The sequence below is a fragment of the Pseudophryne corroboree genome, chromosome 9, assembly GCF_028390025.1.
Source record: "Pseudophryne corroboree isolate aPseCor3 chromosome 9, aPseCor3.hap2, whole genome shotgun sequence".
NCBI classification, from domain to species: Eukaryota; Metazoa; Chordata; class Amphibia; order Anura; family Myobatrachidae; genus Pseudophryne; species Pseudophryne corroboree.
Window position 1 is genome coordinate 386,263,904 of NC_086452.1, and position 12,103 is coordinate 386,276,006.

Here is a 12,103-nt window from a genome sequence, read left to right on the forward strand (position 1 = left end):
GAGACTGGAGACAGACAGAGACAGTCAAATAAAATATTCTTGTCTTTGCACGGCAGAGCTTACTTACAGCTGCACTCCATGGCCAGGCTCCTTAGAGTAGACAAACACTGCACAATAAAATCACAGGTAGCAGAGGCGTAAGTTTATAAGATGTGTCCAAAGTCAAAATAGTGATTAGTGCCCCCCACCTACACACACACATTAATTACCAACACCCAGCCCAGACACACCCCTCAAATTCACTAGTACCAGCACCCCTGAAGCACTCAGACATTCCTCCTGGCCCTTAATTCACTACCAACACCCAAGCAGCATCTCCCCCCATACAATATTAATCAGTGGCGGAACTTCCGGTGCTGCAGCCGGTGCAATGTACTGTACCAATCTCTCACTCCTATCCGGATGACACAGGCTGCAGAGAGTGGGTGTGCACTGCGGCAGGGCCCCTGTCTCTCCGTTCCCCTCCGGTGATGTTTAACTCCTGCCCGCAGCAGAAGAGAGCTCTGCTGCCGTATCGCTCCTCTCAGAGCCAGATCAGGGTGGAAGGCAGCTTCGCTTCTAGGAGGGGTGCTGGCGGCTGTCACCGGTACTGAGGCAGAAGCAGCTCCTGGTAAGTGCCGGTTATGTACTGTAACCAGGGTTTGTGTGAATAAAGTGTCGATCTGCGGGGTATAGGAAGGGGGTTGGTATGGTGTGCTAAAAATGTGTTCAGGGTGATTTCCTGCCGTGCTGTAGGGAAGGGATGGGGATGGGGGGGGGGGGGCAGTTCATGAGATACTGACCATGTTCTCCAGTCACACTCTGGGGCAGATGTATTAACCTGGAGAAGACATAAGGAAGTGATAAACCAGTGATATGTGCAAGGTGACAAAGGCACCAGCCAATCAGATCCTAACTGTTAATTTACATATTGGAGCTGATTGGCTGGTGCCTTTATCACCTTGCACATATCACTGGTTTATCACTTCCTTATGCCTTCTCCAGGTTAATACATCTGCCCCTCTGTCACCCACTGACACCTTCAGCCTCCTGCTGTCACCCAGTGTGTCTCCTCCTATCACCCACTGCGTCTCCCACTGCCTGTCACACTCTGCGTCTCCTGTCACCCTCTGCTCCCACTGCCAGGCTCTGCCTCCTGCTGTCAGTTACTGAAACCCTCTGTCTCCCCAGTCACCCTCAGCTTCTCCCTGTCACCCGCTATCTCCCACTGTCACCCACTATCTCCTGCTGTCACCCTCTGACTCTCCTGCTATCACCTACTGCCTCTCCTGCTATCACCCAATGCCTCTCCCTGTCACACTCCTCTCCCCAGTTACCTACTGCCTCTTGGTGTCACCCTCTGCTACCCTCTGCCTCCTGCTATGACCAATTGACACCCTCAACATCTCCAGTAACCCTCAACTGCCCATTGTCACCCACCACCTCATTCTGTCACCATCTGCCTCTGCCTATCACCCATACCTCTCAACTGTCCCATTTTTCTAGGAATGTCACGCTGTCCCATATGTGGGCCACAGTGTCCTGCAGTGGGGAAGGGGTGGGAGGGATAGTTGGGGGAAGCACACACTGGTGCTCTGCTAAGTAGCACTTGAACAGATGCCGTGCACATGCGTATGGCATCTACTCAAAGTGTAGGGGGAGCCTGGGGGCTGCCCAGTATCTCGGAGATTGCTGGGCATGTTCCCACAGTGATGCCTCCCTTCCCTTAGGCTCTGCCTCCTTTGCGAGCAGACGTGCTCCTTTAGTGTGCACATGGTTCCACTCCATTGACCACAATGTTAAGAGGTATGCATCGCCCTCTGCCTCTACCTGTAACCCACTGCCTCTTTTTGTCATTCTCTGCCTTCAGAGTGATGACTGCCTCCTCAGTCATCCACTGCCTCTCCCTGTAAGGCAGAGGCGGGAAAGGGGGGGGGGGGGGCCAAGACATATGTTTGCACCTGGACCCATCACTCGCAAGTTCCGCCTCTGATACTAATACCCCATACACTCCAACACCCAGACACCTTCCCCCATACACTCCAACACAGAGACACCTTCTTCCATACACTCCAACACCCAGACACCTGCACCCATACTCTAACACCCAGCCCCCCTTCCTCATACACTACAACCAGACAGCCCTCCTCTCATATACTAAAACACCTCGCCCCCTTCCTCATACACTCTAACACCCAGCCTCCCTTCCTTATACACTACAACACCCCCCTCAACTACTACAGCACCCATCCCATCTTCCTCATACACCCCAACACCCAGCATCACCTCATTCATACACTACAGCACCCAGTCCCCATACCTCATACACCCCAACACCCCACCATATACTACAGCACCCAGTCCCCGTACCTCATACACCCCAACACCCCCCCATATACTACAGCAACCATCCCCCCTTCCTCATACACCCCAACACCCCCCATATACTACAGCACCCAGTCCCCCTTCCACATACACCCCAACACCCCCCCCATATACTACAGCACCCAACCCCCCTGCCTCATACACTCCAACCCCACCTCATACACTTCTACACCCAGCCTCTTCCTTATACACGCCAACCCCCAGCAACCCCTCTTATACACTATAGCACCCCTCTCATACACTACAACCCCAGCATCGCCCTCATATACTATAGCACCCAGCCTTTCCTTTCTCATACACCCCAACACCCAGACAGCATCCCTCATATACAGCAACACCCAGTAAGTCCTCTCTTATACACTACAGACCCAACATATACTCCAAGCCCCCCATATACTACAGCCCTCCCAGTCCCTCTTGCTCATACACCCTCCCCCCCCCCCCCCCCACCCCTTATACAGTACACTGCAACACTCAGACACCTCCTCATACTTGCCTACCTGACCCTCTCCATGAGGGAGAAAATGCTCTGTTCCTGGACTTTCCTGGTAATGTATGATTGCCATCACCTGTGGTGAAACACCTTTCTTATCAACTAACTAGCTCACCACAGGTGATGGCAGTCATACATTACCATCCTCATACTCTACCTCATCATACATCCCACCCCCATCATGTTCACTTCACTCACCAGCTGTTGCTAAACAAAGATGTGGGGACATTGTGGCTGCAGGAAGCTTTCTGCTCCGTGCATACACTGCTCCTTCTCCAGAGTAGAGGGACCAGGTTTTCGCTGCCATGTGTGTTAGAGGGTTGGGGGGAGGAGCGTCCAGCAGAAGTAACAGCGCCGAAAGGGTCATACACTTCATCATGTGCCCCTGCTGCTAGTGCTGAGCGTGTGTCCATGGCGCCCGCTTATCATGTGTCACCGCGATCTTCAGTAGTGTGATTCCCCCTCACTGCGATCCGCAGCGTTTGTCACTCTCTACTGCTCAGCAGCACCGATCGGGCACCAGCTCAATCCACTATGCGGAGGTGCCAGCGGCCAGACTCCATTGATTAACATTTAAACATAGCCTGGGATGCTTTCGGATGCCCCACCCACCCAATGCTCTTGCCTGCTGTTCTTCCCCATCCCATTCTTCTCCTATTGGTCCGGCGGTGGCTACATTTCCACATCATTGTGGGCGCGACTAAACAGTCCTACTGTCCCCAGCTGCCCTTGGACAGTCCGGAGCAGAGGTGGGGCGGGATGTATGTTCAGCGGCTGACACTGCACCATATAAACTGCCGTGGCCGGCAGCGCCCCCTTCTGTCAAGCCTGCTACGGCGCCCAGGGCATATGCCCTGCTCACCCTGCCCTAGATACGCCTCTGATACTATGTATCATATACAGCATTAACACCTACAAATGTGCGTGTTATTATTGGTACTGTTATTTGATAGCATCATTATTAATGCTATTTTTAAATGTGAGCGTTATTATTGGTGTTACTTACCGGTGATCTACCGGCGTCAAATAAGTGAACAAAAAGTAGATCCCAGGTCCCAAAAGTCCGGCCACCCCTCTTCTAGAAGGTGCTAGATAAATGAGAAGTAGAATCGGATTGGTTGCTATAGCAACATCCCATCTTAAATAGAAATTCCATCTTAGTAAATTTACAACTAAGTAGCTGTCTGTGGTATTGCATGCTGGGATTCTGATTCATTTTGATAACAAAGGAGGTTGACAGAAAATGTGCAATATAAGACAGTTATACATTTACATATAAAAATAATCTGATCTCGTTTAAAAAGGTTCTCCACCTTCAGGTTACTTTAAGTTATTAGCATGTACATGCCTACCTTCACCATTTAGTAAATCCATTGCTTTGTTTTCTAGCTACTTACTATGCTTTTTAGCCATGTATCTGTATCATCAAGCACAGCTGTTTATTTCTGTTTCCTGGCGATACGGCAATCTGCATGGAATTAATTTACATACAGAAAACATCTCTGCGTAATGCAAAGTAAATAAGCCTGGATCTGATCATTTAAATACATGTCTGCAAAGCCAACCAGGAGCAATGTAGTCAGTAAGAGTTGCAGGAGGGCGCAGTAAGTAAACCGCGCTGTGCTAGTTCCTTCTCCGTCACAGTTTCCCAGGCTGGGAACCAGTCCAGTACTGGTGTTCTGCTGAGTAAATTCACCCCAGTGTTCATTATCATTAACCCATACCCCACACACCTGTGAATTTCCACATCCACTCCAAACCGATCTTTAGCATCATGAGTGGCTTCTGTGCGCTGTATAAAGTGACAGGCTTGGTGCACATCTGCTGGATGTATACCTCAAGGTGGTCCTGGAGATTCTGCCCCACTCCTAGAAGAAGAACATAACTATCACTAACAATATAAAAGCACAATAGCTCGCACTCCTATTAAATGCATGGCCGTTGCAGTAGCCTAAGAACCCAGTATTCATTCACTGGGCAATAACAGAGCGCTGATGCTACCACCAACTGCATAATGTGGCGCAGCTGTCACTCACCGCTGTTGTGTTATTTGTGTGGTCGGTTTTGACAATAACTTGTTCACTAACACCCTTCTGTCATATGCCACATTTTCTACATTTGGCAGTTTCATATGCCAGTATTTCTAGATTGCCTCTTACCCCCTCTAAGATATTTTGGATGGGCCCCTTCAAAATGTTCCTCTGGGGCAAGTGGTGCAAGTATGCGGGTACGGAGTACCCTTAAGAATTTGGCAGCGGGTACGCAGTACCACTTGCCACACACTTTGCTATTACCACAATTATAATGTGCCACATAGCAACAAGACCTTGGTGCTTGGCGGCATGACGGCTCCTCCCACTTTGTCAGGGTTACTGGGAGTGCGACAGTGGCTGTATTTTCCTGTTATAATGGAGGCACTACTATATATTGTTATTAAATTGGGGGCAGTACTATATATTTCTATTATACTGGAAGTATCACTATATATTTCTATTATACCGGAGGCATTACTATATTTTTTAGCCTTACCTCCAAATTCCCCCCAAAAAGGGGCTGTCGTGTGCCCACACCGCTAGTGTCATGTAGCCACTCCCACTAGCAGCATGTGACCACACCCCTCACAACACATGACCACGCCCATTTTTCGGCACTCAATACCACTAAGAAAATATTTCTACTTGCATCACTGTCTGGGGCCCACAAAGTTTACAATCAAAGTCTGCTATATTTATCACATAGCCCAAGGTAAGTTTATTTTATATTTATAAATGGTATACATCTCATTTACTGGTCCATTATAGTGTGCAGGGACATTTTGTGTTTTTTTTCTTGTCTAAATCAACCCCTTCTTTGCCAGCAGCTGCCTGTAACTGACCAATTAATTCATTTGAGCAACTTGCTACTTTTGTATATCAAATGGTATTACATGACATAACAGTTTTGGAGCAGCCCTTTCAGAAAGTTTTTGGAGGGGCCCCTCAAAATGTTCCTCTGGGGCCCAAAGAGTTGTAGTTATGCTCTTGAGCACAGGTTCTCAAACTCGGTCCTCAGGACCCCACACGGTCCATGTTTTGCAGGTCACCTGTAGATTTTTAAAATGTGACAGTTGGTGATACACAGTGCACCTGCTGAGGACAGAGTTTGAGAACCACTGCTCTTGAGTATAACATTAGTTATAATGCTACATTATGAAAAATAGACTTATAATGTAAATACTATTATAATTAATAAGGTAACAAGGTAACATTTACTGTGTTCCGAGATGGGCACAAAATGGAAAGAGGATTTCTATGTTAACATAGGTTTACCCTACTATCCCTTTAAACTAGGGGGGTTCCAGTTAGAATACCGACGGCAGAATTCCAACATTATTCTGAATGCCGACACCAGCATTCTGAATAGGTACACCATCCCGGCGCTGGAATTCGGACAACTGGGATGCCGAATGAGGGGACACCAGCCCGCCTGAGAGGTAAGTCGCAGTGTGGTGGAGGTTAGGTCAGGCTGTGGGGAGAGGTTTAGGTATAGGCAGCACCCCAGGGGGAGGGGGGGGTTGTTAGGTTCAAGCTGTGAGGGGGGGGGGGGGGGGGATAGGTTGAGGCACCACCTGGATGGTTAGGCTTAAGCACCATTAGCGGAAGGTTTAGGGTAAGGCTGCGGGGGGAGGGGGGGGGGGCGGGAGGGGTAGAAGGTTTAGGTTTAGGGGGACAGGCGGGGAAGGTAGGTATACTTACTTTCCCCTGTCAGGATTCCGATCTTCAGGATGCCACGGACGGTTTTGTGACCGCTGGCAAAACCAACCCAACCCGAGACACTCATTAATTACACAGATTCTGTGAATGGCTGACTTCAAGCCTGCATTTCACATTGTTATAATCAGCCATAGAACCTGTGTGATTTATAAGTATAATTTATAAGTGTCCTGCTTTTAAGGGGTAGTATGGTAAGCTTATAGGTATCCGGTCTCTAGGTCGACCACTATTGGTCGGCATGGGTTCTAAGTCGACATGTACTAGATCGACATGACAAAATGTTGACATGAGTTGTAAAAAAAATATTTTTTTTTCTTTTTCATACTGTATGATCCACATGGACTTGATTGGGAACGGTAACCTATGCCGAGCATAGCGGTAGTGGAGCGAGGCACCTTGCCCGAATCATGGCGAGTGAAGTGAGCCATGCGAGGGGACACGGTGTACAAATTGGGGTTCTCGTTCATTCTTCGAAGAAAACGACACCAACATTTAAAAAAAACAACTTTTGTCATGTCGACCTTGCCCATGTCGACCTAATGCTTGTGTTGACCTATTTTAGGTGTAGACTGAGTCACTGTCGACCAATAGTGGTCGACCTAGACACTGTCGATCTAAGTATGTTCGACCCTATGAACCAGACCCAGCCTATGTTAACATGCTTTACTTAAAGAAACTTTGAACTAATCATGTAATTAAATGTACACTTAAGCATAATGTATATAGTACATCTATATCAAATAATTTCCAGCATAGAGTATTGAATTGCGCAATAGACATACCTGGAAGGTGAGAAATCACTGGTACTCCTAATTTGGCGAGTTCTGTGGCATCTCCAATCCCGGACAACATAAGAAGTTGGGGAGAATTTATGGCACCACCACTTAAGATCACCTCTTTGCTGGCAAATGCCTACATAGTGACATTGCAACAGGTTCAGTCTATGCAATTGGCTCAAAAAATGATCAATAATTAAAAAAGTTACGTCAGGTTCATTTGGGTGTTGTGCTAAAGACATTAGAAAGGAAATTTAAGTATTCTAATCTCAACTACAATTTTATTTGAGTTAAAAAAAAATCAACAAAAAAAATCAGATAGGTGGCAATTCCTAAATGTCAAATAGCCTGCCTTTCCATTAGGTTGCCAAAAATAAGAGGTACACTATTACAGTTACCAGAAAATTATTTGATTACATTATTTTTACTTGAACAACTGTGGAAAAGACATGAGGCAGGATGGAAGAAGTCCGAGTTTACTGGACGTGCGGGATGCTGGCCGAATCTGGATGTTTTTTTAAAGGGGCATTCATTTACAAGGCAAAACCATGCCTTGTAAACGATTGCTCCTTTAAAAAAACGTCCAAGTTCGTCTGGCATCCTGCACATCCGGCAAATTAGGACTGTTACATCCCGCCCATCGTGAAGTAAATATTGCAGTATGTAATACTGTTGAGGTAAAGTGATAGAGAGGGCCGAAAGATATAAGGATGACTGGGAGATATTAGGATGGGGGGGTTTATAGTGTTTTGGGTTGTGGTGAGAGAGGCGCTTAGTGTATGGGGGATATGTATCAAGCAGTGAAGAGTGGGGAAGTGGCCCAGTGAAGAAGGTGCCCATAGTAACCAAACAGGTTCTACTTCTACCTATCATTTGATAGAACCATTTGATTAATATTACATTGAAGCTGTTTGGTTGGTTGCTAAGGGCATCTTCTCCACTTACCCAATTCTCCACTGTTTTCACTGCTTGACACATGTCTCTCATGGTCACATAGTTTATGACTGTTAATGATAAGGAAATGTATATACAGTCGTTTGCTTGATCTGCTTAGTGTGAAGCGGACGCAGGGTTTTGGGAAGGGAGCCTCAATGTGAGCTTAGTACATAAACCAGCCAAGCCAAGTGATGGTAAATTCAGGCTTGAGTATATTTTGGTAACATTATGATGGGAATGTGTGTGTAAGGCCACCGGTTGTGGAGTGTGGTACTGTACATTAATGTCCATAATGCTATGGACTTGAAATAATTCATTTTGAACTTGGATAGTTCTCCAAATCTTTACAATTCTTTAATTATCGGTAAGGAGATTGGAAACAGAAACTAACAAATCACTGATAAACAATGCAATTTGTATTTGTTATTTCCCACAGCCAGCACTACCATCCACAGGGCCTGATTTATAGTTGCACGCAATGTACATGTCAGATGCAAGTGGATTGATTTTTTGTCACCTCGCATGAGCCAAAGCCGCACGTGCAGCGACTGATTAGTGATAGCACACACTCAAAGGATTTATCTGCAAGGTAAGTGACAGGTAGTCAGCGGTTGGGGAATGGCTAATGGGGGAATGGCTAAAAAAACGCAGGCGTGACGGTAACACTTTCTGTGTTTGCCAAATTCAGCCACGGTGAATGCAGTCACAGCTGGAGAGCCCTCAGCATCTTAGGAAAGCTACTCTGTCTGAGACACCATAAACTCAAGCTGGGTACACACATTCCCGATTCTCAGCAGATCGGGTTAAATGCACCCGATCAGCTGAGCAGTGTACCTACCGTGACCCCCTTTGAGAGGCGTCAGCAGCAGCAGAGCAGGAAGTGAATGTGAGGGGCTCGTCTGTGGAGATCGGAAGGTCGGCTGTGCAGCACATGAGATGCGATCTCCCAACCCTAACCGTTGCAGGAGCGTTATAAGTATTTATCGGTTAACACTCCTGCATCGGTACTGCATACACACCTATACAATCGTCAACTGTTCACCAGATATCGGGAGAATGGGACGACAGTTGTATAGGTGTGTACCCAGCTTCACTCAAAAGTTCGATGGTCGACCAATGTGCGTCCGATGTTTCTGCTTTTGTACGTAAATGAGCGTCTTTATGCACAAGACGGCATCTGAGTCATTAGTGTATTTTTGCAATTGCATAGCGAGCGAAATCGCATCTGTGAATGCACTTGAGTGTACAAACCTGACTGCATTCTACTGTATATATGCAATATTTAGAAAATCTGTATTGCTTTAAAGAAGATTGTTAATGTCAAACAGACAGCTAATTAATACTGTATCTGAAATTAGATAAATGGTGGTCTTTGTATTGATCTGATACTAATAACTGTACATGAAAATTATCATTTTTTTTCCGAGCACTAGCTGCAGAGGCCGTGATGTACATAAGATTGTAAACATGTTTTATTTCCATGTTTGGACACAGCCAGCAATGTACTCACTTTTTTCTTTTGTCCATTTTGCACATACTCCACACCTTTAGCTCGCTGTCCTTGGAAAAGTATTTTAGTGACCAGAGTCTTCTCCTTGACAGCTACATTGGCACGAGTCATTGCTGGACGTAGGTAAGCGCTGGCCGCACTCCATCTCTGACCTCAACAATAACATTCTCATCAGGTAAAGAAAAAATGAGGAACCTAATGTTTAGCATTGATGCAGATCTTACATTTATTTATGACTTGGTGGCATCACTGCTTACCTTTGTATATAGTCATGTCCATCCACCCAACACCTTCTTGCTGGAATCCATTCATGTCCTCTGTGAATGGGTATCCTGCCTGCTTGGCAGCCTTGATGAACGCGTGATGGAGAGGATGGTCCGTCTTCCCTCTTGAGACATGTAGTGGTCCGCTACCTCCTCTGTAGTTGTCCGGTCCCAGTTCATGGGATTGGGCCTTCTTAAAATATGGTAAGCAATGACTATAATCCCAACCTGTAGCACCTTGTGCATCCCATCGATTTAAGTCCTCTGCATGTCCTCGAACATACACCATGGCATTCAGAGAGGAAGATCCACCCCAAACTCTACCTCTAGGCCAGTACATTACCCTGTTATCCATGTGTTTCTGGGGCACAGTGTGATAAAACCAGTTGTATTTATCATCACAAAGATTGTACATTAGGGCAGCTGGCATGTGTATCTTCCAAGAGATTCTCTTGCAGCCCAACATTAGGTCTTTTGGTCCTGCTTCCAAAACCAGCACAGACTCATCGGGGCTTTCAGAAAGCCGATTGGCCAATACGCAACCTGCTGAACCAGCCCCCACTATGATATAACTGAATGAATCCACATTAAGTGGGCCAGAACTGGACAGGGGTGAGCTTAGTCCAACCAAAGGTTGTCTTTTAAGGAAGTCAGAAAGGAAACCATTGGAACCTTGTATTCTAGTGATGGAATACAAGTAGATTCTGTTTAGCATTTTAAACATTTGAGTCATTCTTGTTGGCGTATCCTAGAAGAAACAGAACTATGTAGTATATATACACACACATTACCAAAGGAAACCTTAATCTTGCATGAAATGTTATATAAAAAAAGAGGGGTGTACTAACGCTGGCTGTAAGAACAATGCTAGAGGGATGGTTTAATACAATTTATTACAACACACAATAATTAAAAATATAAAAACGTAAAAGTACATATGACTGTCACAGTGCTCTTTGAGATTGATATGATTTCTTAAAACACTGTTAAGGTAGACACTTAGATGGCTCGTTTTGTAGTATAATTCAGACTCCAGCTAGGACTCCTTCCAACGGAATGTCTGTATATGATTGGCAAGGGCAGTTTTTTGATCTCGATTTCACATGCAGAAAGTCCCCAATGCTTAGCACAGCAGAGTAGTTGGAAATTAGCATCGGGGAAATCCCAGTTCTTTGCATGACGCAATTGGTCCGAGGAGATGTTCAGTCCAAATCAGGTTCAAGCTCTATGCGTTTTGCTGGTCCAAACACCCCATCTTTTGCTCCTGAGGAAGCTGGGGTGTTTGGACCAGCAAAACGCGTAGAGCCTGAACCTGATAGACACATCACTATACAATTGGACTCGTGACAAACTCTACCCCAGTAAACATTTGGACTGAACATCTCCTCGGACCAATTGCGGCATACAAAGAACCGGGATTTCCCCGGTGGTAAATCCCAACTACTCACCTTGTGTCTGCTGGAAAGAGAGATACAACATAGGCTTTAAACCTAGGATCGAGCACGGTGGCCAAAATGTAGTGCTCTGATTTCAAGAGATTGACCACCCTTGAATCCTGGCAAAGCAAATGAAGGGCTCCATCCACAAGTCCCACATACTTTGCGGAATCGCTCCGTCTTAGCTCCTCCTTCAATTTCTACAGCTGCTTCTGCAAAAGCATGATGAGGGGAATGACCTGACTCAAGCTGGCAGTGTCTGAACTGACTTCACGTGTGGCAAGTTCGAAGGGTTGGAGACCCTTGTACAAGACGGAAATCATTCTCCACTGCACTTGAGTCAGGTGCATTCCCCCTCCTTTGCCTATATCGTAGGTAGATGTATAGGCTTGAATGGCCTTTTGCTGCTCCTCCATCCTCTGAAGCATATAGAGCATTCAATTCCACCTCGTTACCACCTCTTACTTCAGGTGATGGCAGGGGAGGATCAGGAGTGTTTGATGGTGCTCTAGTCTTCGGCACACGGTGGCTGAATGCCGAAAGTGGCCCGCAATTTTTCGGGCCACCGACAGC

The 12,103-nt window shown here is 46.3% G+C and overlaps 1 protein-coding gene across 1 annotated transcript in view; it reads right to left on the reverse strand.

Moving 5' to 3' along the window:
- CHDH (choline dehydrogenase) overlaps window positions 1-12,103 on the reverse strand; it is an 80,387-nt gene that overhangs the window by 49,450 nt on the left and 18,834 nt on the right. The window contains exons 2-5 of the mRNA XM_063940826.1: window positions 10,089-10,842; window positions 9,832-9,983; window positions 7,392-7,521; window positions 4,591-4,725 (exon numbers count right to left, since the gene is read on the reverse strand). Coding sequence (XP_063796896.1) covers window positions 4,591-4,725; window positions 7,392-7,521; window positions 9,832-9,983; window positions 10,089-10,827 — 1,156 coding nt within the window. The 5' untranslated portion in view covers window positions 10,828-10,842. The remainder of the gene's footprint in view (window positions 1-4,590; window positions 4,726-7,391; window positions 7,522-9,831; window positions 9,984-10,088; window positions 10,843-12,103) is intronic.